Source organism: Aquarana catesbeiana, linkage group LG13 (genome assembly GCF_042186555.1).
Source record: "Aquarana catesbeiana isolate 2022-GZ linkage group LG13, ASM4218655v1, whole genome shotgun sequence".
NCBI lineage: Eukaryota > Metazoa > Chordata > Amphibia > Anura > Ranidae > Aquarana > Aquarana catesbeiana.
This window is the reverse complement of record NC_133336.1, coordinates 194,911,671-194,935,777: the sequence shown is the minus strand read 5'-3', so window position 1 is coordinate 194,935,777 and position 24,107 is coordinate 194,911,671. Positions and strand designations below refer to the sequence as shown.

Here is a 24,107-nt window from a genome sequence, read left to right as displayed (position 1 = left end):
ATGAAAAGATTAGAATAAAATAGAATAGAATAGAGTAAAAGAGAATAGAAAAGGATAGAATAAAAACACATTAAATGAATTTAACTAAACAAAATTATTTAAACAATGAATCAAAATTAAATATTTTTTTTAATTCTGCACATGTCTAGTTCTGACAGCAATGATTCTAGGGTCATCCTTCATGGTTTATTCTAAACTCTTGATCTGTAAAAATTGTGGGGGGCAAAATTTTTCGCCCTTTTATGGGTGTGGGCTTAAAGCTTGTTATGTTTGGTCTCTATTTGATTGACATAACCCCATCTTTTATATGTTTCCAAAGATAGGAAACAAATCTTCAGGCCTAAAATATGCATTAGAAAAGGATTTAGTAAACCGTTTTGGCTATATTAAAGGGTAGATATGTACACATCCTATGACTTACTGTGTATGGGGATAAAATCTTCATCTGTGAAATGTTCATAAATATTCTGAGATATTTCCTTTGTACATGTGTATTTCCCGATGTTCGTCATGTTTACAATTCCTACATTAAATTCAGATGTTTTGCTCCAGTTTTGAATGACAGCATCGTCCTTGTAGAATATTGTAGATTTTCCGGTGTAGCCAGAACGATGGTGACATCTCAGAGTCAGATCATCTCCTTCATGAACATCGAGAGGAACCCGCAGGGTCACCGGGCCTGGAACACAGAGAAGATCTCATGAGAAGATGAAGGACAGACATAGTATTACTCCCACAACCATTTGTAGTATAGATGTATAGTAAATGCCTCCTGTGTGTAACCTCCAGGAATTAGTATATATTGTATGTTTCATTTATCAATTAGTTTTAATTTAAGAGACCTTATCAATAGGATAACAATCTAGGAGAAACGCTGTAAAACAAGATGTCCAATACCTATCTGTCTAGCAGGCAGTGACTCCAGTCTTCACTTCCAGGTGTTGCTACATGTTGTCTTGGCCAGCAGGGGGCGCCCCGGAGCAGTGGTGTATTTAGGTTTTGTACTGCCCTAGGCCTGACTAAATTCATGCACCCCCTAATTTAAATACGACCCACCCTTCCTGTCAAGGCCACACCCCTACCTATTTAAGACTCGCCCTATCATCTGTAAACCACACCCCTTCCAGACCCCCACCCCCTCCATCTCCCCCCTAGCAGCAAAAATAGCCCTTCTCAGCACAAACCCTTGCCTCAACCTCCCCTTTCCCAGCACAAATCCCCCCATCTCTCCCTCCCAGCATAAATACCTGTAAGGTATCTGTGACAGGTAGTGTCCGAAGTGGAGCTTGTGTGCTAAAGATTCAGGCAAAAACTTAGTCAGGCAGATCAGGACAGCAACAGATCAGGCAAAGAGGTACATGATTGAAATCCAGAGATTGGTCAGGCAGGCAAAGGTCATACACGAGCTGGCGGTGAAGTACAAAATCAGCAGGCTAAAGAGTAGTCAAGAATTCAAGCAGAAGTTCAAATACGGTATTCAAAGCCACAAAGCAGTCAAAACACCCAGGAAGCTAGTCCAAACAAATGGGCACTGAGAGATAGGAAGTGCTGCTATTTATGGGCTGCTTTGATTGTATATTGTCCACAGCTGGCAGCAGGTGGGGTTAGTGAGTCCAAGGTAATGCATCAAACTAAGAGAACATAGCTATAAATCCAGAGCTCCTCTGTGGCACAACAAGTAATACTCAGCTGTGGGACCAGGAAATTCCTGGTTCAAATACACCCAGGTACATGACAGGGCCCCCTCCCCAGTGGACCCCCCTGGGGGCCTAGAGGGGTTTAGTGGGAAAGGAGGCATGGAAGTCTCAAATAAGAGCAGGGGCATGCAAATCTTTGGCTGGGACCCAGGAACAGTCTGTGATGGGATATCCCTTCCAATGAACCAGATGCTGTGAGCCACAACCCTGTCTTCTAGAATCAAGAATCTTAGAGACTTCAAACTCATTTTTTCCATCAACAAGAACAGGAGGCGCTAGCTGTTGCGTTAATGAGTAGCAATTGAAAATTGCCTTTTTGAGGAGGGAAACGTGGAATACGGGGTGAATCCGGAGACAGGAGGGCAATTTCAACCGATAGGAGACTGGCCCGACTCGAGCAATAATTCTGTAGTGACTGATGAATCGAGGGCCCAATTTGGTAGAATGTTTCAGTCTCACGTATTTGGTTGATAGCCAAACTCTGTCCCCCACCACATATGGAGGTATATGGCGTCTTCGTTTGTTGGAGAAAAGCGCATACTTGCCTGCTGACTTCCGTAATAATAAGCAAATCTTTTTCCAATGTAGCAGAATATTTTTCACCCGCAGATCTGCTGCTGGTACACCAGAAGAAGGCTGAAGTAGGAGAAGAGTCTGAGGGTGATAGCCTAGGGCTGCGTAGAATGGTGTGGTATGAAGAGCACTGTGCCAACGGTAATTAATGGCAAACTCAGCTAAAGGCAAATACTCAGACCAGTTGGAGTGTAAGGCATTGATATAATGTCTAAGATAGGTTTATAGGGTCTGGTTCATGCGTTCGGTTTGACCATCTGTTTGAGGGTGATGTGAGGTAGAGAGTGAGAGCGTTACTCCCAGTTTCTTGCAGAATGCTCTCCAGAATCGGGAAACAAACTGGGATCCGCAGTCTGAGACGACATTGGTAGGTATGCCATGATATCTCACAATATGGGAAAGGAAGAGGGTAGACAGTGCTTCCGCTGTAGGTAATCCCGGGAGCAGCACAAAATGAGACATTTTGGAAAAGCGATCCACTATGACCCATATAGCAGTCATGCCCTCGGACTTGGGTAAGTCTGTTATGAAGTCCATAGTCAAATGGGTCCAATGCTGGCGAGGTACCGGAAGTGGTTGTAACAGTCCAGTAGGCAATGTGCGAGGTACTTTATTAGCAGCACAAGTTGGACAGGCAGCCACATAGTCAGTAACATCCCTTTTCATATGAGGCCACCAGACATGACGTTGCAAGGTCTTAAGAGTGATGGTGACACCAGGATGACCGGATAACACACAATCATGAGCCCAGACAAGTACAGGTTTTCTGAGGCTAGGGGCTATGAACAGGCGACCTGGTGGTATCTTCAAGCCTTGGGGAACACGATTCTGGGTTTCTTGTAACTGTTGGGAAAGAGCCGAAGAGATCTGTGCGACAATTTTGTGAGGTGGGATTATATACTGCTCGGTAGGTTGATCTTCTTCAGAGGTAGCGAAAAGAGCATCGGCTTTCTTGTTTTTATGGCCAGGAACATAAGAAAGAACAAAATTAAAATGGGAGAAAAACAGAGCCCATCAAGCCTGACATGAGTTCAAACATCTTGCAGTCTGAAGATATAGCAGGTTTTTTATGTTCAGTGAGGATAGAAAAAGGCTTAGGAGCCCCTTCCAGAAGATGTCGCATTCAGGCAAGCCAATTTGATGGCCAGTAGTTCTCGATTCCCAACGTCGTACTTTATCTCCACTGGAGAAAACTTTCTAGAAAAAAATGCTACTGGATGGATTCTACCATACGTAGGCTGTCTCTGGGACAGCACGGCACCTGCTCCTACTTCGGTGGCATAAACCTCAACTATGTACTGGAGATTGGGATTTGGATGCTGAAGAATTGGAGCTTTGCTGAACATGTCTTTTAATTGCTGGAAAACCGATTCTGCTTCTGAGGACCACACCTTGCAATTTGTACCTTTCTTAGTCATAGCAGTAAGGGGGGACTCAATGGAGGAAAATCCTTTGATGAAGCGTCTATAGCAGGGATCCTCAAACTACGGCCCTCCAGCTGTTGCGGAACTATGCGTCCCATGAGGCATTGTAAAACTCTGACATTCACAGACATGACTAGGCATGATGGGAATTGTAGTTTCTGAACAACTGGAAGGCCGTAGTTTGAAGACCCCTGGTCTATAGTAATTTGCGAACCCTAGAAAGCTTTGGAGCCCTCTTAAAGTGGTCAGTTGGGGCCATTGCAAAACAACGGAAAGTTTTTGAGGGTCCATTTGGAAACCGACAGCACTTATAATGTATCCAAGGAAAGGAATACGGCTTTGATGGAAACTGCATTTCTCAATCTTCGCGTAAAGATGGTTTTCTCTCAGTCATTGCAATACCTGTTTTACATGTGAGATGTGCTCTAGATGAGTCTTGGAAAAGATTAAAATGTCATCCAAGTATATGATCACAAAACTGTTGTTGAAATCTTGAAAAATGTCATTCATGAAACGTTGGAAGACAGCAGGGACGTTACACAACCCAAATGGCATAACCAGATATTCAAAATGTCCATTACGAGTGTTGAATGCTGTCTTCCACTCGTCCCTGTCTTTAATTCGAATCAGATTATAAGCCCCTTGTAGGTCCAGCTTAGAGAAGATTATGGCTCCCTTAAGCACACCAAACAGTTTAAGAATGAGAGGAAAAGGGTAGTAGTCTTTTTACAGTGAGTCTTTTTAAGTGATACAGAAACCTACTGGAGAAGAAGAGGGTCAGATAAAACCTCTTTCCAAGTTGTTTTTCACGTATTCCTCCATGGATTTTTGTTCAGGCAAAGACAGGGGATAGGTCCTTCTTTTGGGAAGAGGTGCTCCAGGAATCAAATTAATTGCACAGTCAAAAGAACGATGTGGAGCTAAAACCTCTGCCTTTTGCTTGCAAAATACATCTGCAAAGTCATGGTATTCACAAGACAAGGTAGGTGGGATGGCCACGGAAGCCAACAGACAACCAGAGAGTCTTTTGGGTTGAGACAAACAGTTTAGATGACAGAGCGAACCCGAAGAGGTTAGTTCTCCATTTTCCCAATCAAAAGAAGGGTTATGTTGTTGTAACCATGGGTAACCAAGACAACGGGCAGAAGTGGGGAATCAATAAGAGACAAGACAACTTCCTCTTTGTGGAGTACGCCTACCTGAAGGGTGATAGTCGTAGTCTCAAATTTTACAATGCCATCTCCCAAGGGTTGTCCATTCAGGGTGGTGATGTTCAGGGGTCTAGACTTTGGAACAAATGGAATTTAATTTTTTTTAGCAAAAGTGTAGTCCAAGAATATGCCAGCAGCTCCAGAATCCACAAAAGCCTCACAGGAGATAAGTTTAGAGGGTAAATGGATAATTGCGGGAACGGTAATATTGGTCTTGGAGGATATACCTATAAGGTCTAACCCAACTCCTCCAACACTGGTTAGACCGTGCCTTTTACTGGATGGGAAGGGCAGAAAGATAACAAATGTCCTTTAAGTGCACAGTAAAGGCATAGGCCCAATGCACGCCTCCTTTGTTTCTCCGACTCGGTTAGGTGGAGACAGCATACTTCCATGGGCTCCACAGGTGCCTGGGGCTCAACTGAGATTTTAGGTTCTGGCTGAGGTGGTGCTTGGAAGTTAGGGGCCAAACGGTAAGCTGGCCTAGGTAATTTGCGAGTTCTAAGCCTCTCTTGGCACCTTTCATGATAGCGGACATCCAGACGAACACACAGCTCTATGAATTTCTCAAGGTCTTCTGGGGAATCCTTATAGACTAATTCGTCTATAAGGATGCACGTAATGCCCTAGAGTCTCAATTAGTCTCAGCAGCCAGGGTATAGAACTCAATAGCATATTGTGCCACAGACCTGGTACCTTGTTGTATGTTCAAAAGTGTTCAAAAAAAATCCTCCCTCATCTCAAACCTGTGCCTCCTTCTCTCCCCTCCCAGCACAACCCCCCCAGCTACTTCTCTTGTTCTGTAAGAGCAGCCTCCTATGCTGGGACTTGTAGTGCACTCCACGGGGGACTGAGATATGGCAGCCTCCTAAGCAGGGACTTATAGTGCCCTAGACTACAGGGGACTGATGAATGGCAGCCCACTCTGCTGGGACTTGTAGTGCCCTTTGTGGGGGACTGAGGATTCCACAGTCTAAGGCACTACAGGTCCGAGCATAGGAGGCTGCCATATCTCAGCCCCCTGCAGAGTGCACTACAAGTCCCAGCATAGGGGGCTGCCATATCTCAGCTCCCCACAGAGGGCACTACAAGTCCCAGCAGAGTGGGCTGCCACCAGTCCTCCAAACACAGCATCAGGAGACTGCACAGCCTTTCACCCCTGACACTCACTCCTTGGCTGCCATACACTTCTCCCCACTTTCCTCATGATACAATGGTGTCCTACCTGAGTCTGGGCGGCATGTCGCGCTGCATGGTGAAGCAGTGGGCGGGATTTCTCGATGTCTGAAGACAAGTCCCGGCTCCCGGACCCTGGGACAGCACACAAAGCTGCAAATCACTCCGTCACTAGTCAGGCATCAGTGGCTGTGGGCGGCGGATGGGGCCGCCGACGCCGCGTGTGTGTACATGGGAGGCTGAGGAGCCCGCGGGAGCCGGGACTCGGGAGGACGGGTTGGGGGAATGTTTTTGTGTGGGGGGGGGCTTTTTTGATCCCCCCCGCAAAGTGTCTCCCTAGAGAGCAGAGTGACAGAGAGATGAGCTCATCTGTCTGCTGCTTCTCCTTTCACTGTCCAGTCACTGGCTGGGAAGGGACAAGACCTGTATGTGTCACCGAATTTCAGCAGGAAAGAATAGGGTCTCCTGCCCTGCCAGACAAGGCTGTTCTGTGTGACAGAGCTGTGCAAATTTGAGCGCCACATAGACAAAATATGAATCCTTTGGCAGGTAAAACAATTCCTATAACATGGGAGCCCCTAATAAAGTCAACTGCTGGCTGCACTAAGAAGAAAAATGTGGTTACTGCTTGATAATAGGTTTATTTTATTTTGTCTGGAGCATAAAAAGAGCATAATAAATGATATATTTCCAAATATAAAAAAAAGAACTGACCAACAACAACGTCCAGTCTTGCAGTGTAGCTTCTTTCTGAACTGGCCTGGCAGCTGTAGTCCCCGCTATCCATAGTGGTTGCAGGTACAATGGTATAGATTTTTCCTTCATTCACCCTCTTATAATCTTTGTACCAGACATAGATCAGATCTTCTCCTCCAGGGGGCCCCACATCACACACCATTGTTATAGACTCTCCTCTGAAGATCTTCCTCCAGTTTGGGGTGAAGGTGACCACAGGGCTTACTGCAAATCCTGGAGAGGAATAAAGTGGAATTCTAACTTCTGCCATGGTAGTTTCACACAATAAAATATAATATGTTCTAAGAAAGTTGCATGACATGGTACTCGGCCAACTGAACCTTCAGAAGGACTTGTATGGCTAAGTACATTTAGATGCATCAAAAAAAAGTGTGCAAAGTCTTACAATCTGTAGAATTCCCAGTCCTCTGACATCATGCTACAGAGTAGGAACCGTTATCTCCGTGTGGAAGCAGTGGTCTCTCTGCAGAAGCCTGACATGCCACTTGCTCAGTCAGAGCTCTCCAATCAGCAGGGGGCAGTAGATTTTCTGATTTCAGAGCCATAGGAGTGACTCAGCAGAGGGCGTGTCAGACTCTGTAGATAGACCACTGCTTTCCCACAGTTAGTTAGTGTCCTTCTCTACAGCCTGCTGGAAAAGTACTGCTACTCAGGCTGTGGTTGCCTTCTTAGGAAAACAAATCTACTACAAATCTACTATTGCCATATTGCCAAAAAATTTTTTTTAAAAATTGCAGATTGGTGGATATCTATTTCTGTAGCTCTGTTTATAAACATCACTCCAGAAATTTCCCTATTAATGTGTGTAAATTGAGCTGTTCTTGGACAGCTCCGGTCACACATGGTGTACAGAGCTAATCTGAGCGGCTCAGTACCATGTGATTGCTGTGATGACCAATCGCGGTGATCAAATGCGAATTAAAAACTGTGCTTACTTCCGGTTTCGGCGCCGCATGGAGTAGCTGCTCCTCTCCTCGGCTCCCACAACAAGACCCCAAATCGGCCTGAAAAATCAGCCTGAGATGCCCCAAACATCCACAGGCTGCTCCGGGCAACCGCCGCCTATACATGGACCAGTTTGTGGCGCCCGATCGCATACGGCCCTGGTGGCGCCGCTGGCCCAGACGCAAATCGAGGCCCCGGCTTTGGCCTACATGGAGCCTCCTGCTGAATCACAACTGGCTGAAATGGAGGTAAGCGGCTGCTCGGCTCCTCAAGCCTCCTTGCATGCCTCATCCATACATGCCTCCTCCCCACACACCTCCACTCCACAGGCCATCTCTCCGCAGGCCTCTGCTACACAAATCGCAGATGATAACAGCACGGAGCGCATAGCACAAGCTGTGGCAGCTCTGTTATCCCCCACGATTGCTGCCTCTGTGGAGAAAGCAGTGAACGCGGGGATGAAACAAATCAAGGCCCAGCTAGGAGAGCACACCACCAGATTAAATGTTCTAGAGCACCGCTTATCTAGCATGGAGGAGGAGCTCTACCAGGCTCAGGCCACTGAACAAATGCAGGATAAGACCAATCAATACATCATCCAAAAATTGGACGATTTAGAGAATAGGTCCAAAAGGAGCAACCTGCAATTCGTGGGTATCTCAGAATCGCTGAGGCCTTTTACGTTCCAGGAGAAAATAGTCTCCTGGAACGTAAAAGGCCTCAGATCCCCTAACAAGAGAATGAAGATCCTCAGACATCTTAAAAGACTTAAAACGGACATCGCCCTACTCCAGGAATCTCACTTATTATCCCAAGACTTTCACCGTATGAAAAAACTATGGGTGGGCACAGTCATAGGCTCAGATGCTGTTGGGCGTAAAGCAGGAGTTTTTCTGCTGATACATAAAAATCTCCCCTGCACAGTCCTCTCCGTAAAAGCAGACACCCAGGGACATCTTCTATCAGTACATATCCAAATAGGCTCTAAGGACCTAATAACATCTAATGTTTACGCCCCTAATAGTCCCAACAAACAGTTCTACAGTGAATTCTCTACATGGCTACTTAGCAACACACACCTTCCATGCTTGATTGGAGGAGACTTCAATGACATTCTCCATCAGACTGATGACAGATCACCACCCAAACGCCCCAGGGCAGGATCCAATCCCATCACCCCCACGCATTTCGCATCCTCTATGGAATCCCTTCACCTCCAAGACCTTTGGCGACTCTCACACCCTGTTGATAAGGAATTCACCTTTTACTCTAACCCCCACCAGGTCCTCACCAGGATCGACAACTTCTTAGGTTCCGACAACCTAGTCCCTCTATTGTCCGGGACATCCATACATGACATTGCCATCTCTGACCATGCTCCTATCGAGGTGACACTCGACAACCTAGATCTACCTCCCCACCCCAAAATATGGCGCTTCCCTTCCTACCTACACAATAACACTGATTTCCAACAGTTCATGGAGAAAGCTTGGTCTTAATACTCCACGGCTAACGCACCCCACATTGGTAATCCGAATATCTTCTGGGAAGCGGGAAAAGCATACCTTAGGGGACGGATCATCTCCTATGCCACCTCCTTTAAACAGAACACTTTAACAAACTACAAATTACCCAGCACACAACTACATCAGGCACAACGCTCCCTGATCACCAAGGACTTCTCTGACAGTAGAAACGAATGGCAGGCAGCCAAGAGGGCTTTTGATTCATGGGCAGACACCCTTGAATTAACTAAAAAAGCACACTTGGATGCCACTCTTCATAAATTCGGAAATAAAGCAGGTAAACTTTTAGCCAGACTCTTTCGCCCGACCCATATCACCTCTCTGCGAGACTCCACCGGCAACATGCATTCCACACCACCAACAATAAACAATACCATGCTCAAATACTACTCAGCCCTATACGCCCCTGATCCCATAGATAAACAAATAGCTCATTCCTTTTTACAGAAAATCGACATGCCCAAAATCACTCCCCTACAACTAGAAGCCCTCAATGCTCCCATCTCTCTCTCTGAAATCTCAACCACCATTCGCAACCTTACTCCCTCCAAGGCCCCTGGCCCTGATGGATTCACTAGTGAATTCTACAAAACCCTAAAAATATCACAGATCCCACTCTCCACACGGTATACAATGTTATATGGTCCGGCGGATCATATCTTCAAACGGGAAATCAGGCCATTATTAAATTACTCTCCAAGAAAGGCAAAGACCCCCAGGACCCAGGCTCCTATAGATCAATTTCACTGCTGAATCTGGATGTCAAAATCTTATCTAAAATCATTGCCACAAAGATATCAAACTTCTAAATTCAGCCATTTCAAAATTCATATGGCAAAACAAAAGACCACGCATAGCCTTAAAAACACTGCATCTTCCCAGACGCGAAGGGGAAATTAGTCTCCCAAATGTTAGGACTTATAACTTGGCGTGTCAATTAAGAACTAGCCTGGATTGGATAACACAATCCTCCCGCTATTCCAACTATCACATGGAAACCGAAATGGCTTACCCCTACTCCTTAGTGGCCCTTCTCCACTGCAAATGGAAATCAGCCCCCCCTCCGTACCAACACAACCTCCTCCTGAGAGACACAGCTATAGCCTGGAGAGAAGTCAGGAAACTCCTCAAGCTGTCCCCTTTCATGTCTAGCCACCTACCAATTCAAGGGAATCCTAGTTTCCCCCCTGGACTGGACCACAAAGCCTTCATCGTCTGGCAGGAAAAAGGCCTCACAAAATTTTCTTCCCTATGTGACCCGGAAACAAGACGTCCTCTTCCCTTCTCAACCATAGCGGAATCTTTCTCTCTTCCCCAAGCCCATGCTTTCCACTATGGTCAATGCATCGCATTCTTAAAGGCTGCATGCAAAGAACAAAGCATGAGTTTTAAACCTAACATTACGGACCGAATGCTCCTGGACGACTCCTATAAGATCTCTGACATCTACCAACCTCTTCTACGAGAGACCATTCCTCCTTTGTCTTCCTCATCTGTAGCCAACTAGAAAAAAGACTTCCCGGATCCGGACTTGATGCACAAAATTCTACAAGGCCATAACAAAGTACAACTGACCCCAAATGAAATATGGAGAGAAACTCAACTAAAGATCACCCATCGAGCCCACATACCTTTCTTTTCCTCCAAAACAGAACAGAGCAAAGCCTTCTCCCCCCTCTGCCACCAACCGAGGCCATCCCTGACACATCGGTTCTGGTCTTGCTCCTCCATATCCATCTTCTGGGACCAGGTCCTATCCTACATTTTTGAAGTTACCCTACTAAAGTTACCTAAAGACCCGCTGCTCATCTTTGGTCACTGGGACCCCCAACTGCTGCCATGGTCTCAAACTACCAATACGAATACCAGTGGAATCTCCAATGAGCCCCCCTCTCACAAGGACTGGTCTTTGATCTGTCTCTTACTTGCATGGAGAACTATATTAAAAAACTGGACTTAATCGCATTCTCCTACCATCGCTCAAATCAAACGAGAATTCCTTCTCCTACTATTTAAGGACCGACTCAACACCGATTTCAAACATGACAAATCTTGCTCTCGCTTCTTTTCCAGATGGCAAACCTTCATGCTTTCAGCACTCTCTCCAGATGAGCTAGCCATCCTCAATCAATTTACGTTCTCATATTACAGAACTTTACCCTCAAATCTAGGGGACACGGACCCTCCCATTGGAAAACCCACAACTAATGGAAACTAGCTCCTTCCAGATTCGGACTGCAACACAAGTCTTTCCACAGGCTATCTACCCAACCACTCCATCTATCTTTACCAACAGTGTGAAGAAACCCACCCCATTCCACCCCCTTATCGGTCATGGAGCCCCCCCCCCTCTCTTCGTACTTTAAAGACGAAGTTATCACTACCTATTATACCTCCCTCCCCTATTACTCCTCCTCAACCACCCCTCCCACTTCCAGTTGTTCCCCGTCGCTTCCTCCTGCAAACATAGGGGTTTACTGGTAACAGATACTGTAAGCAGATCCATCCAGGTATCTTTTTTTTGTTGGTAACTCTTGCCCAGTTGGGCTATGTACATCTCCTTTAGATACCTCACCCTGGTATGGAAAATGGAAGACATACAAGACCACTGATAATCTCCCTCGATCTGGGGCTCCACGCAAGATCTCACCCCGTGGGGTCAAAATGATCACAAGAACGGTGAGCAAAAATCCCAGAACCTCACGGGGGGACCTAGTGAATGACCTGCAGAGAGCTGGGACCAACGTAACAAAGGCTACCATCAGTAACACACTATGCCACCAGGGACTCAAATCCTGCAGTGCCAGACGGGTCTCCCTGCTTAAGCCAGTACATGCCGGGCCCATCTGAGGTTTGCTAGAGAGCATTTGGATGATCCAGAAGAGGATTGGGAAAATGTCATATGGTCAGATGAAACCAAAGTAGAACTGTTTGGTAGAAACACAACTTGTCGTGTTTGGAGGAGAGAGAATGCTGAGTTACAACCAAAGAACACCATACCTACTGTGAAGCATGGGGGTGGCAACATCATGCTTTGGGGCTGTTTCTCTGCAAAGGGAACAGGACGACTGATCCATGTACATGAAAGAATGAATGGGGCCATGTATCGTGAGATTTTGAGTGCAAACCTCCTCCCATCAGCAAGGGCATTGAAGAGGAAACATGGCTGAGTCTTTCAGCATGACAATGATTCCAAACACACCGCCCGGGCAATGAAGGCGTGGCTTTGTAAGAAGCATTTTAAGGTCCTGGAGTGGCCTAGCCAGTCTCCAGATCTCAACCCCATAGAAAACCTTTGGAGGGAGTTGAAAGTCCGTGTTGCCCAGCGACAGCCCCAAAACATCACTGCTCTAGAGGAGATCTGCATGGAGGAATGGGCCAACATACCAGCAACAGTGTGTGACAACCTTGTGAAGACTTACAGAAAACGTTTGACCTCTGTCATTGCCAACAGAGGATATTTACCAAAGTACTGAGATGAACTTTTGATATTGACTAAATACTTATTTTCCACCATAATTTGCAAATAAATTCTTTCAAAAATCACACAATGTGATTGACTGGATTTGTTTCCACATTTTGTCTCTCATAGTTGAGGTATACTTATGATGACAATTACAGGCCTCTCTCATCTTTTTAAGTGGGAGAACTTGCACAATTGGTGGCTGACTGAATACTTTTTTGCCCCACTGTATATATATATATATATATATATATATATATATATATATATATATACACTGTATTCAGTTTAGCTAGATCCGTTCCTGTTATTATCTTCCTACTAATAGGCAGGCAGGTGTTGTTACAGTATTTGAAGAAAATTGCTGGTGTTCTTCTGATCCTATTAGTCCTATTAGCTACAGTATTTACAGTTAGTGTAGTGCGTCCTCTGCACAGTGTGCACCTAGAGTTACCTGTAGAAGATTGGTGGTGTTTTTCTGATCCTATCACTACCGCAGGCAGCTACATTATTTTTTAGTGTAGTGCGACCTCTGCACAGTGTTCAGCTAAAGCTACAAGTTAGTGTAGTACGACCTCTGCACAGTGTTCAGCTAAAGCTACAAGTTAGTGTAGTGTGACCTCTGCTCAGTGTTCAGCTAAAGCTACAAGTTAGTGTAGTGCGACCTCTGCACAGTGTTCAGCTAAAGCTAGAATTTAGTGTAGTGCAACCTCTGCACAGTGTTCAGCTAAAGCTACAAGTTAGTGTAGTGCAACCACTGCACAGTGTTCAGCTAAAGCTCCAAGTTAGTGTAGTGCGACCTCTGCACAGTGTTCAGCTAAAGCTACAAGTTAGTGTAGTGTGACCTCTGCACAGTGTTCAGCTAAAGCTACAAGTTAGTGTAGTGCAACCTCTGCACAGTGTTCAGCTAAAGCTCCAAGTTAGTGTAGTGCGACCTCTGCACAGTGTTCAGCTAAAGCTACAATTTAGTGTAGTGCGACCTCTGCACAGTGTTCAGCTAAAGCTCCAAGTTAGTGTAGTGCGACCTCTGCACAGTGTTCAGCTAAAGCTACCTGTAGAAGGTTGGTGTTGTTTTCCTGATCCTATCACTACCGCAGGCAGCTACATTATTTACACGTTAGTGTAGTGTGACCTCTGCACAGTGTTCAGCTAAAGCTACCTGTAGAAGGTTGGTGTTGTTTTCCTGATCCTATCACTATTGCAGCCAGCTACATTATTTACACATTAGTGTAGTGCGACCTCTGCACAGAGTTCAGCTAAAGCTACCTGTAGAAGGTTGGTGTTGTTTTCCTGATCCTATCACTACCGCAGGCAGCTACATTATTTACTTGTTAGTGCAGTGCGACCTCTGCACAGTGTTCAGCTAAAGCTACAAGTTAGTGTAGTGCGACCTCTGCACAGTGCTCAGCTAAAGCTACAAGTTACTGTAGTGCGACCTCTGCACAGTTTTCAGCTAAAGCTACCTGTAGAAGGTTGGTGTTGTTTTCCTGATCCTATCACTACTGCAGGCAGCTACATTATTTACACGTTAGTGTAGTGCGACCTCTGCACAGTGTTCAGCTAAAGCTACCTGTAGAAGGTTGGTGTTGTTTTCCTGATCCTATCACTACCGCAGGCAGCTACATTATATACACTTTAGTGCAGTGCGTCCTCTGCACAGTGTTCAGCTAAAGCTACAAGTTAGTGTAGTGCGACCTCTGCACAGTGTTCAGCAAAAGCTACAAGTTAGTGTAGTGCAACCTCTGGACAGTGTTCAGCTAAAGCTACCTGTAGAAGGTTGGTGGTGTTTTCCTGATCCTATCACTACCACAGGCAGCTACATTATTTACACGTTAGTGTAGTGTGTCCTCAACGTGGGTGCCTGATAGGAGAGAGGAGGAGGAGGCACATCACCGACGAGGCAAGTTGCCATCCAGGGGCCAGCCTAAGGGCAGCACACTGACTGCATCACACCTCAGAGCTCCGCATGTGCAGGGCGCTGCTGTCTCTGTGCGCTATTCCAAAAGTTCTTTGGTGTGGGCCTTTTTTGAGACAAGTGCATCAGATGGCACCTCTGCTATTTGCAACATATGTCTCAAGCGTATCTCGCGTGGCCAAAACATCTCCCGCTTGGGCACCACATGCTTGACCAGACATATGTTGACCTGCCATGCAGTTTGTTGGCAAGCGTACCTAAAAGAACCACACCAAAAAACAAAGAGGACCTCTCCTTACTCCTCATCAGCTGGGTTCTCCAACCCCACTATACCTTCATTCCTCTCTGAGACCTGCACTGAGTGGAATGAAGGTGTAGAATTAGGTGTGCCACAGCCAAGTACTTGCGGGCAATCTGCTATCGGTACACCAACGTCAGATTGTACCAGGCAAATTTTCCTGCCCCAGCTGCTGCACCACAAAAGAAGTTCGCTCCCAGCCATCCACATGCCCAGCGGTTGAATGCTAGCTTGGCAAAATTGCTAGCACTTCAACTGCTACCTTTTCAGTTGGTAGACTCTGCCCCCTTCCGTGAGTTTGTGGAATGTGCGGTTCCTCAGTGGCAGGTTCCCAAATGCCACTTTTTCTCATGGAAGACGATTCCGGCTCTCTACCAGCATGTGGAAGGCAATGTCTTGGCCTCGCTGGACAGGGCGGTCAGCGGTAAGGTGCATATTACCGCTGACTCATGGTCCAGCAGGCATGGACAGGGACGTTACCTAAGTTTCACAGCACATTGGGTGACTCTTCTGTCAGCTGGGAAGGATGCAGGACAAGGTGCAGTAGTGTTGGAGGTTGTTCCACCACCACGCCTCCAAAATGCCACTACTAGTGATTCTGACACACCTCTCTCCTCCACCCCCTCCTCTTCTTCTTCCTCCAAGGCCTCTTCCTGTGCTTTGTCCTCGGAACCAGCGGTGCTCCGTAGGTGTTCAAGGGGCTACGCAAGTACGCAGGCCAAAAGATGCCATGCGGTGCTTGAGTTGGTGTGCTTGGGGGACAGGAGCCACACTGGGGCAGAGGTTCTGTCAGCTCCGCAGGGGCAGGTTCAGAGGTAGTTGACGCCATGCCAACTTAAGGCAGGAATGGTGGTTTGCGACAATTGCACCAACCTCCTCTCCGCCCTCCAACAGGGACAAATGACCCATGTGCCCTGTTTGGCTCACGTCCTTAACTTGGTGGTGCAGTGGTTCTTGGGCAGGTACCCGGGCTTACAGGATGTCCTGAGGCAGGCCAGGAAAGTCTGTGTGCATTTCCGCTGGTCATATAATGCCAGTGCTCGGCTGGCAGACCTCCAAAAGGAATTTAACCTGCCCAAGAACCGCCTAATCTGTGACATGCCCACCAGGTGGAACTCAAAGTTGGCCATGCTGCAGCAGCTGCACATGCAGCAGAGGGCCATCAATGAGTACCTGTGCTACTATGGCACCAGGATAGGGTCAGGGGAGCTTGGTTTTTTCCCCACGCCAGTGGGCCATGATCAGAGATGCATGCACTATCCTGTCACCATTTGAGGAGGCCACAAGGATGGTGAGCAGTGACAGTGCATGCATCAGTAACACTGTCCCCCTTGTCCACCTGTTGGAGCACATGCTGCGTGGAATAATGGACATGGCACTTGAGGCAGAACAGAGGCAGGAAGAGGAGGACTTCCTTAGCTCTCAAGGCCCCCTTTATCCAGACAGTGTTCCTGCGTGCCCGCTGATCACACAGGATAGGGACGAGGAGGAGGAGGATTGTGTCAGTATGGAGGTGGAGCCTGGCACTCAGCATCAGCAGCAGTCTTTAAGGGATCATTTACAGTCCCAAGAAACACATGGACTTGTACGTGGCTGGGAGAAGGTGGCTGCAGATCAGGTCATCTTTAGTGACCCAGAGGACTCCGGACCGAATGCCTCAGCAAACCTACGCTGCATGGCCTCCCTGATCCTGGAAAGCCTGCGGAAGGATCCCGTATTCGTGGTATCAAGGAGATGGAACAATACTGGCTGACAATCCGCCTTGATCCACGTTACAAGGGTAAGGTTGTGGACCTTATCTTGCCGTCGCAGAGGGAGCAGAGGATGAAACATCTTCGGGAGGCCTTGCAGAAAGGTCTGTGCAACGCGTTCCCAGGGACTGGGAGGTTACAAACTCCTGTTTCTGGACAACGTGTTGCTGAGGCTTCAGTCAGTCAAAGAAGGAGCGGTGGAGAAGGTGGCCGTCTGACCGATGCATTCAGACAATTTTTTAGTCCGCAGTCCCAAGGTATGATCGGTTCCAGCAACCATCGCCAGCGTCTGTTTTACATGGTGCAGGAATACCTAGGGGCAAGATCTGACTTGGACACCTTTCCCACCAAAAATCCTCTGGGTTACTGGGTCTTGAGGATGGATCACTGCTGGCTAGAGCTTGCACAGTATGCAATTGAGCTACTGGCCTGTCCTGCATCCAGCGTTCTTTCAGAATGCACATTCAGTGCTGCTGGAGGCTTTGTAACCGATCACTGGGTGCGCATATCCACCGACTCGGTCGATCAACTGACCTTCATAAAATTGAATCAGTCTTGGATCACCACCAGCTACCAAGCACCTGATGCTGATGTAATCGAATAATTTTTTTTGAAATGTCAGATCCCTTCAAAGACTGCCTATGCTGATGCTGAGTGACTATCCTGTTATGCTGAGTAATTATCCTCTTCCTCCTCAATGATGCTGATAGCTTGTAAAAACATTTTTGGTTCAGGCCCAAGGCTAGTTCCTGTGCAAGAGTAACTGTGTGGCACCAGCTCCACCGCCACCACCACCACCAAAGGCCCAATTTTTCTGCCCCTGTTCAACAGGGGCATGTAATTACAATTCTTGATCTAATATTTCACAGCAGGGCCCTGTGAGGGCTTACAGTGTTGTGACCACAACAACACCTAAGGCCCAAATTTCTGCTGAGTATATAGGGCAGGCCCCTACTTTCAAACATCCAACTTACAAACGACTCCTACTTGTAAACGGAAGGTGACAACAGGAAGTGAGATAAAATCTACCCCTAGGAAGGGAAATTCTCTCCTGTAAGAGTTAATATGGGAAAAACTTTTCTCCTTTACACTGATGCTTTATCACCAATCCTTGTTTCACTAAAAACCCCAAATTTTTTTAAAAAACATTTGTCATTGGGACAAAAAGTGGGGTGAAATCTTCTGAAGAGGAGCACAGACAGCAAAACAAATGTCACAGGGGTGATAACCCTTCCCTATGTTTTCCAAAAAGCTTAAAATAGATTTTTTGGATGGAGCTAAACACGTTACAAATGTACCAGTTCAAAATTACAAACAGATTCTACTTAACAACAAACCTACAGTCCCTGTCTTGTTTGCACCGCCTGTATACTGCTGTTCAGATATATAGGGCCTGGGGGCCCCACACCTTTCCTTTTATATTTTGGGTGCGGGGTTCCCCTTAAAATCCATACAAGACCCAAAGGGCCTGGTAATGGACTGGGGGGTACCCATGCCGTTTGTCTCACTGATTTTCATCCATATTGCCAGGACCCGACATTACATTAAAGCCGCAAGCAGTTTTAAATGACTTTTATTCCTTTAAAAATGTAATTTTGTGCAGGGACTGTTCTAAGCACGGGAAACACGCACCACTTTACAGGCATACTATAGACACTCCCCAGGTACGATATTAAAAGGAATATTTCACTTTTTTTTTTTTTTTACTTTAAGCATCATTAAAATCACTGCTCCCGAAAAAACGGCCGTTTTTAAAACTTTTTTTTGCATTGATATATGTCCCCTGGGGCAGGACCCGGGTCCCCAAACCCTTTTTAGGACAATACCATGTAAATTAGCCTTTAAAATGAGCACTTTTGATTTTGAACGTTCGAGTCCCATAGATGTCAATGGGGTTCTAATGTTCGTGCAAATTTTCGGTCCGTTCGCAGGTTCTGGTGTGAACCAAACCGGGGGGTGTTCGGCTCATCCCTAGTGAAGACCTTATATCCTAATATCTGATGTAAAACGTATGTATACATAAAGATGCAGCACTAATGTCCCCACAATCATAGTGAAAATCAATTTACAAATATTTTCCCATATACAGTGTTGTGTTTGCCCCTTTCTTTTTTTTTTTTGCATGTTTGTCACACTTAAAGTGGTTGTAAACGATCTCCTTGTAAAACAAACCATTCAGTTTAAAAGAGAAATGAAAGGCAAAACATTTGTGTATAGATAAAAAAAATTATAAATAACTTTTTATAAGTGATCACATTCCCTCTGTTCTCAGCTGCATAAGAGCTGGGGGGAGAAGCAACAGCACACTGAACTTCCCAGTGAATGACTGTGCGGAGCAGGGGGGGGCATGTCAAGATGTCTGATCATTAGAGGGGAGCAAGCTAAGTTCCCAGCATAACTAGAGCACTGACCATGTTGTGCTCTCATGCTTAGTGTGGTCAGTTATTAACCACTTCAGCCCCGGAAGGTTTTACCCCCTTCCTGACCAGAGCACTTTTTACAATTCGGCACTGCGTCGCTTTAACTGCTAATTGCGCGGTCGTGCAATGCTGTACCCAAACGAAATTTGCGTCCTTTTCTTCCCACAAATAGAGCTTTCTTTTGATGGTATTTGATCACCTCTGCCGTTTTTATTTTTTGCGCTATACACGGAAAAAGACCGAAAATTTTGAAAAAAAATGATATTTTCTACTTTTTGTTCTAAAAAAAATCCAATAAACTCAATTTTAGTCATACATTTAGGCCAAAATGTATTCAGCCACATGTCTTTGGTAAAAAAAATGTCAATAAGTGTATATTTATTGGTTTGCGCAAAAATTATAGCGCCTACAAACTAGGGTACATTTTCTGGAATTTACACAGCCTTTAATTTATGACTGCCTATGTCGTTTCTTGAGGTGCTAAAATGGCAGGGCAGTACAAAACCCCCACAAATGACCCCATTTTGGAAAGTAGACACCCCAAGGAAATTGCTGAGAGGCATGTTGAGCCCATTGAATATTCATTTTTTTTGTCCCAAGTGATTGAATAATGACAAAAAAAAACAAAAACAAAAAAAATTACAAAAAGTTGTCACTAAATGATATATTGCTCACACAGGCCATGGGCATATGTGGAATTGCACCCCAAAATACATTTAGCTACTTCTCCTGAGTACGGGGATACCACATGTGTGGGACTTTTAGGGAGCCTAGCCGCGTACGGGGCCCCGAAAACCAAGCACCGCCTTCAGGATTTCTAAGGATGTAAATTTTTGATTTCACTCTTCACTGCCTATCACAGTTTCGGAGGCCATGGAATGCCCAGGTGGCACAAAACCCCCCCAAATGACCCCATTTTGGAAAGTAGACACCCCAAGCTATTTGCTGAGAGGCATGGTGAGTATTTTGCAGCTCTCATTTGTTTTTGAAAATAAAGAAAGACGAGAAAAAACATTTTTTTTTTTTCTTTTTTCAATTTTCAAAACTTTGTGACAAAAAGTGAGGTCTGCAAAATACTCACTATACCTCTCATCAAATAGCTTGGGGTGTCTACTTTCCAAAATGGGGTCATTTGGGGGGGGGTTTTGCCACCTGGGCATTCCATGGCCTCCGAAACTGTGATAGGCAGTGAAGAGTGAAATCAAAAATTTACGGCCTTAGAAAGCCTGAAGGCGGTGCTTGGTTTTTGGGGTCCCGTACGCGGCTAGGCTCCCAAAAAGTCCCACACATGTGGTATCCCCATACTCAGGAGAAGCAACAGAATGCATTTTGGGGTGTAATTTCACATATTCCCATGGCATGTTTGAGCAATATATCATTTAGTGACAACTTTGCGCAAAAAAAAATAAAAAAAATAAAAAATTGTCTCTTTCCCGCAACTTGTGTCACAATATAAAATATTCCATGGACTCGACATGCCTCTCAGCAAATAGCTTGGGGTGTCTACTTTCCAAAATGGGGTAATTTGGGGGGGTTTTGAACTGTCCTGGCATTTTATGCACAACATCTAGAAGCTTATGTCACACATCACCCACTCTTCTAACCACTTGAAGACAAAGCCCTTTCTGACACTTTTTGATTACATAAAAAAATATTTTTTTTTTGCAAGAAAATTACTTTGAACCCCCAAACATTATATATTTTTTTAAAGCAAATACCCTACAGATTAAAATGGTGGGTGTTTCATTTTTTTTTCACACAGTATTTGCGCAGCGATTTTTCAAACGCATTTTTTGGGGAAAAAACACACTTTTTTCAATTTTAATGCACTAAAACACACTATATTGCCCAAATGTTTGATGAAATAAAAAAGATAATCTTAGGCCGAGTACATGGATACCAAACATGACATGCTTTAAAATTGCGCACAAACGTGCAGTGGCGACAAACTAAATACATTTTTAAAAGCCTTTAAAAGCCTTTACAGGTTACCACTTTAGATTTACAGAGGAGGTCTACTGCTAAAATTACTGCCCTCGATCTGACGTTCGCGGTGATACCTCACATGCATGGTGCAATTGCTGTTTACATTTGACGCCAGACCGACGCTTGCGTTCGCCTTAGCGCGAGAGCAGGGGGGACAGGGGTGCTTTTTTTTTTTTTTTTTTTTTCTTTATTATTATTATTTTTTTTATCTTATTTTAAAACTGTTCCTTTCATTTTTTTTTTTTTTAAATCATTTTTATTGTTATCTCAGGGAATGTAAATATCCCCTATCATAGCAATAGGTAGTGACAGGTACTCTTTTTTGAAAAAATTGGGGTCTATTAGACCCTAGATTTCTCCTCTGCCCTCAAAGCATCTGACCACACCAAGATCGGTGTGATAAAATGCTTTCCCAATTTCCCAATGGCGCTGTTTACATCTGGCGAAATCTAAGTCATAAAATGCTCGTAGCTTCCGGTTTCTTAGGCCATAGAGATGTTTGGAGCCACTCTGGTCTCTGATCAGCTCTATGGTCAGCTGGCTGAATCACCGGCTGCATTCTCAGGTTCCCTGTTGAGACAGGAGAGCCAGAGAAAAACACGGAAGACGTTGGGGGGGGGGGCATTCCCTCCCACTGCTTGTAAAAGCAGTCTAGAGGCTAATTAGCCGCTAGGATTGCTTTTACATGAAAGCCGACCGCTGGCTGAAAAGAATGATACCAAGATGATACCTAAACCTGCAGGCATCATTCTGGTATAACCACTCAAAATCGTGAATGGCGTACCTGAAGACAAAAAAATGGTTAACAATAAAGCACAGTAAACGGTAAAGTATAAAAAATTGCATACCTGAAAAGCAAACATGATAAAACATAATAACAATAAAACATTGCAGAATAGAATACAGTAAAAAAGAGCAGAACAATAGAGAGAGAATAGAGAGAGAGAGAACAATAAAACGACAACTATTATTTTTTATTTTATATTTTTGCTTGTGTTTTTTTTTTTTTTTTTTTTACACTTTTTTTTGTAACTAACTTTTATAACTGTAACCGGTTCCAGGTTCGGGTCTCTCAAAATGCGATGGCATCTTGGGAGACCCTGTGAAAGTGTGCCTAGTCTGTGCAATGCTGTACCCTACGCTAATACTCAACTAGTGAATGGTAGCGTTCAAAACATTCACCAATGCAAAGACCAGGATTGTCAGGACAGGAGGGACAATAATAGCGGGTGTCACGCCTATATCCGCGCTTGCTGCAGACACAACATCTTTTTTGGGGGGGTTCGTTGGGTATGGGTACTCGGGAGGACATAAAGAAAATGCCTCTCATGCAGCCGACTGCATTTGGTTGGGGATGTGAATGTGGGAAGTACGGGCGCTGCAGAAGTGGTGGGTTCCCAATTAGGATTGGCGAATGCAGCAGGAAGGGCATTATGGGCACGACGGGCCTGTGTTTGTCTTCTTGGTGGCAGCGGGACACTACTTGTGCTTGCCACCTCACCAGCTTGAACTGCACTTATGGGACTCGCCACGTCACCAAGTGTTTCTGCAGTGCTGGTTTGACTACGACCGGGGTGTACTAGGCCGCTGGTGCTTGCCAGTTCACCAAAACGCTACCAAAAAAACTGTTAGCGATCGCAGGGATCAGGCCTGACTCTGCGAACGCTGCAGTTATTTGTTTAGTGTTTTGTAAGTGACAGGGATCGATCGATACTGCATTTGGGTGGGCTGGGCTGGGCCGGGCAGAGGGGAAAAACGCAGGTGCTAGCGGGTATCTGGGCTGATCCCGCTAACACTGCGTTTTTGGGAACCCTAAACTGCTGGGGACGCCAGTATAGATCTGATCGGATCAGATATTGATCCGTTCAGATACTATACCACTAAGGGAGGTGTACGGTGCGTGCGTGGGTGTTAGCGGTACTGGCGCTAACCTGACGCTGCCTGGGGCTGGTGCTTGCCAGTTCACCAAAACGCTACCAAGAAAACTGTTAGCGATCGCAGGGATCAGGCCTGACTCTGCGAACGCTGCAGTTATTTGTTTAGTGTTTTGTAAGTGACAGTGATCGATCGATACTGCACTTGGGTGGGCTGGGCTGGGCCGGGCGGAGGGGAAAAACGCAGGTGCTAGCAGGTATCTGGGCTGATCCCGCTAACACTGCGTTTTTGGGAACCCTAAACTGCTGGGGACGCCATTATAGATCTGATCGGATCAGATATTGATCCGTACAGATACTATACCACTAAGGGAGGCGTATGCTGCGTGCGTGGGTGTTAGCGGTACTGGCGCTAATCTGACGCTGCCTGGGGCGACGCATATCACCGCCGGGCGATCAGGGGGCTAAACCTTTATTCGGTAATAAACGGCGGGTGCCCTAACACTATAAAAAATAAACGAACTAACCAGCGTCACCCGTAACACTTATACGGTGATCAGTGGTGAAAGGGTTAACTAGGGGGCAATCAAGGGGTTAAAACATTTATTAGATAGTATATGGGGGTCCCTGACGCTATAAAACGCTGACGGCGAACCTAAATATTTACGTCCCTAACTAGCGTCACCAGCGACACTAATACAGCGATCAGAAAAATGATCGCTTAGTGACACTGATGACAGGGGGTGATCAAGGGGTTAAAACTTTATTAGGGGGGGTACCCTAGACCTAAAGGGGGCCTAACACTCACTGCCCTAACACTGTAACTGTCACAAACTGACACCAAAAAGTAATCAGAAAAAAAAAAAAAAAATACTGCTTGGTGTCAGTTTGTGACGGGGGGGGGGTGGTTGGGGGGGGATCGGGGGGCGATCGGGGGGGGGATCGGGGGTGTTTAGTGTGCCTAGCATGTTCTACTGTGTTGTGTGTAGTGTTGTGCACTTACATGTCTTCTCTCCTCGGCGCTGGAACGGAAACTGCCGAGCCGAGGAGAGATGACATCACATCCTCTGCCTGTGTGAAACTACACACAGG

At 45.7% G+C, this 24,107-nt stretch overlaps 1 protein-coding gene across 1 annotated transcript in view; it reads right to left on the bottom strand.

Moving 5' to 3' along the window:
- LOC141117256 (Fc receptor-like protein 2) overlaps nt 1-24,107 on the bottom strand; it is a 177,277-nt gene that overhangs the window by 53,775 nt on the left and 99,395 nt on the right. The window contains exons 6-7 of the mRNA XM_073610017.1: nt 6,796-7,050; nt 422-679 (exon numbers count right to left, since the gene is read on the bottom strand). Coding sequence (XP_073466118.1) covers nt 422-679; nt 6,796-7,050 — 513 coding nt within the window. The remainder of the gene's footprint in view (nt 1-421; nt 680-6,795; nt 7,051-24,107) is intronic.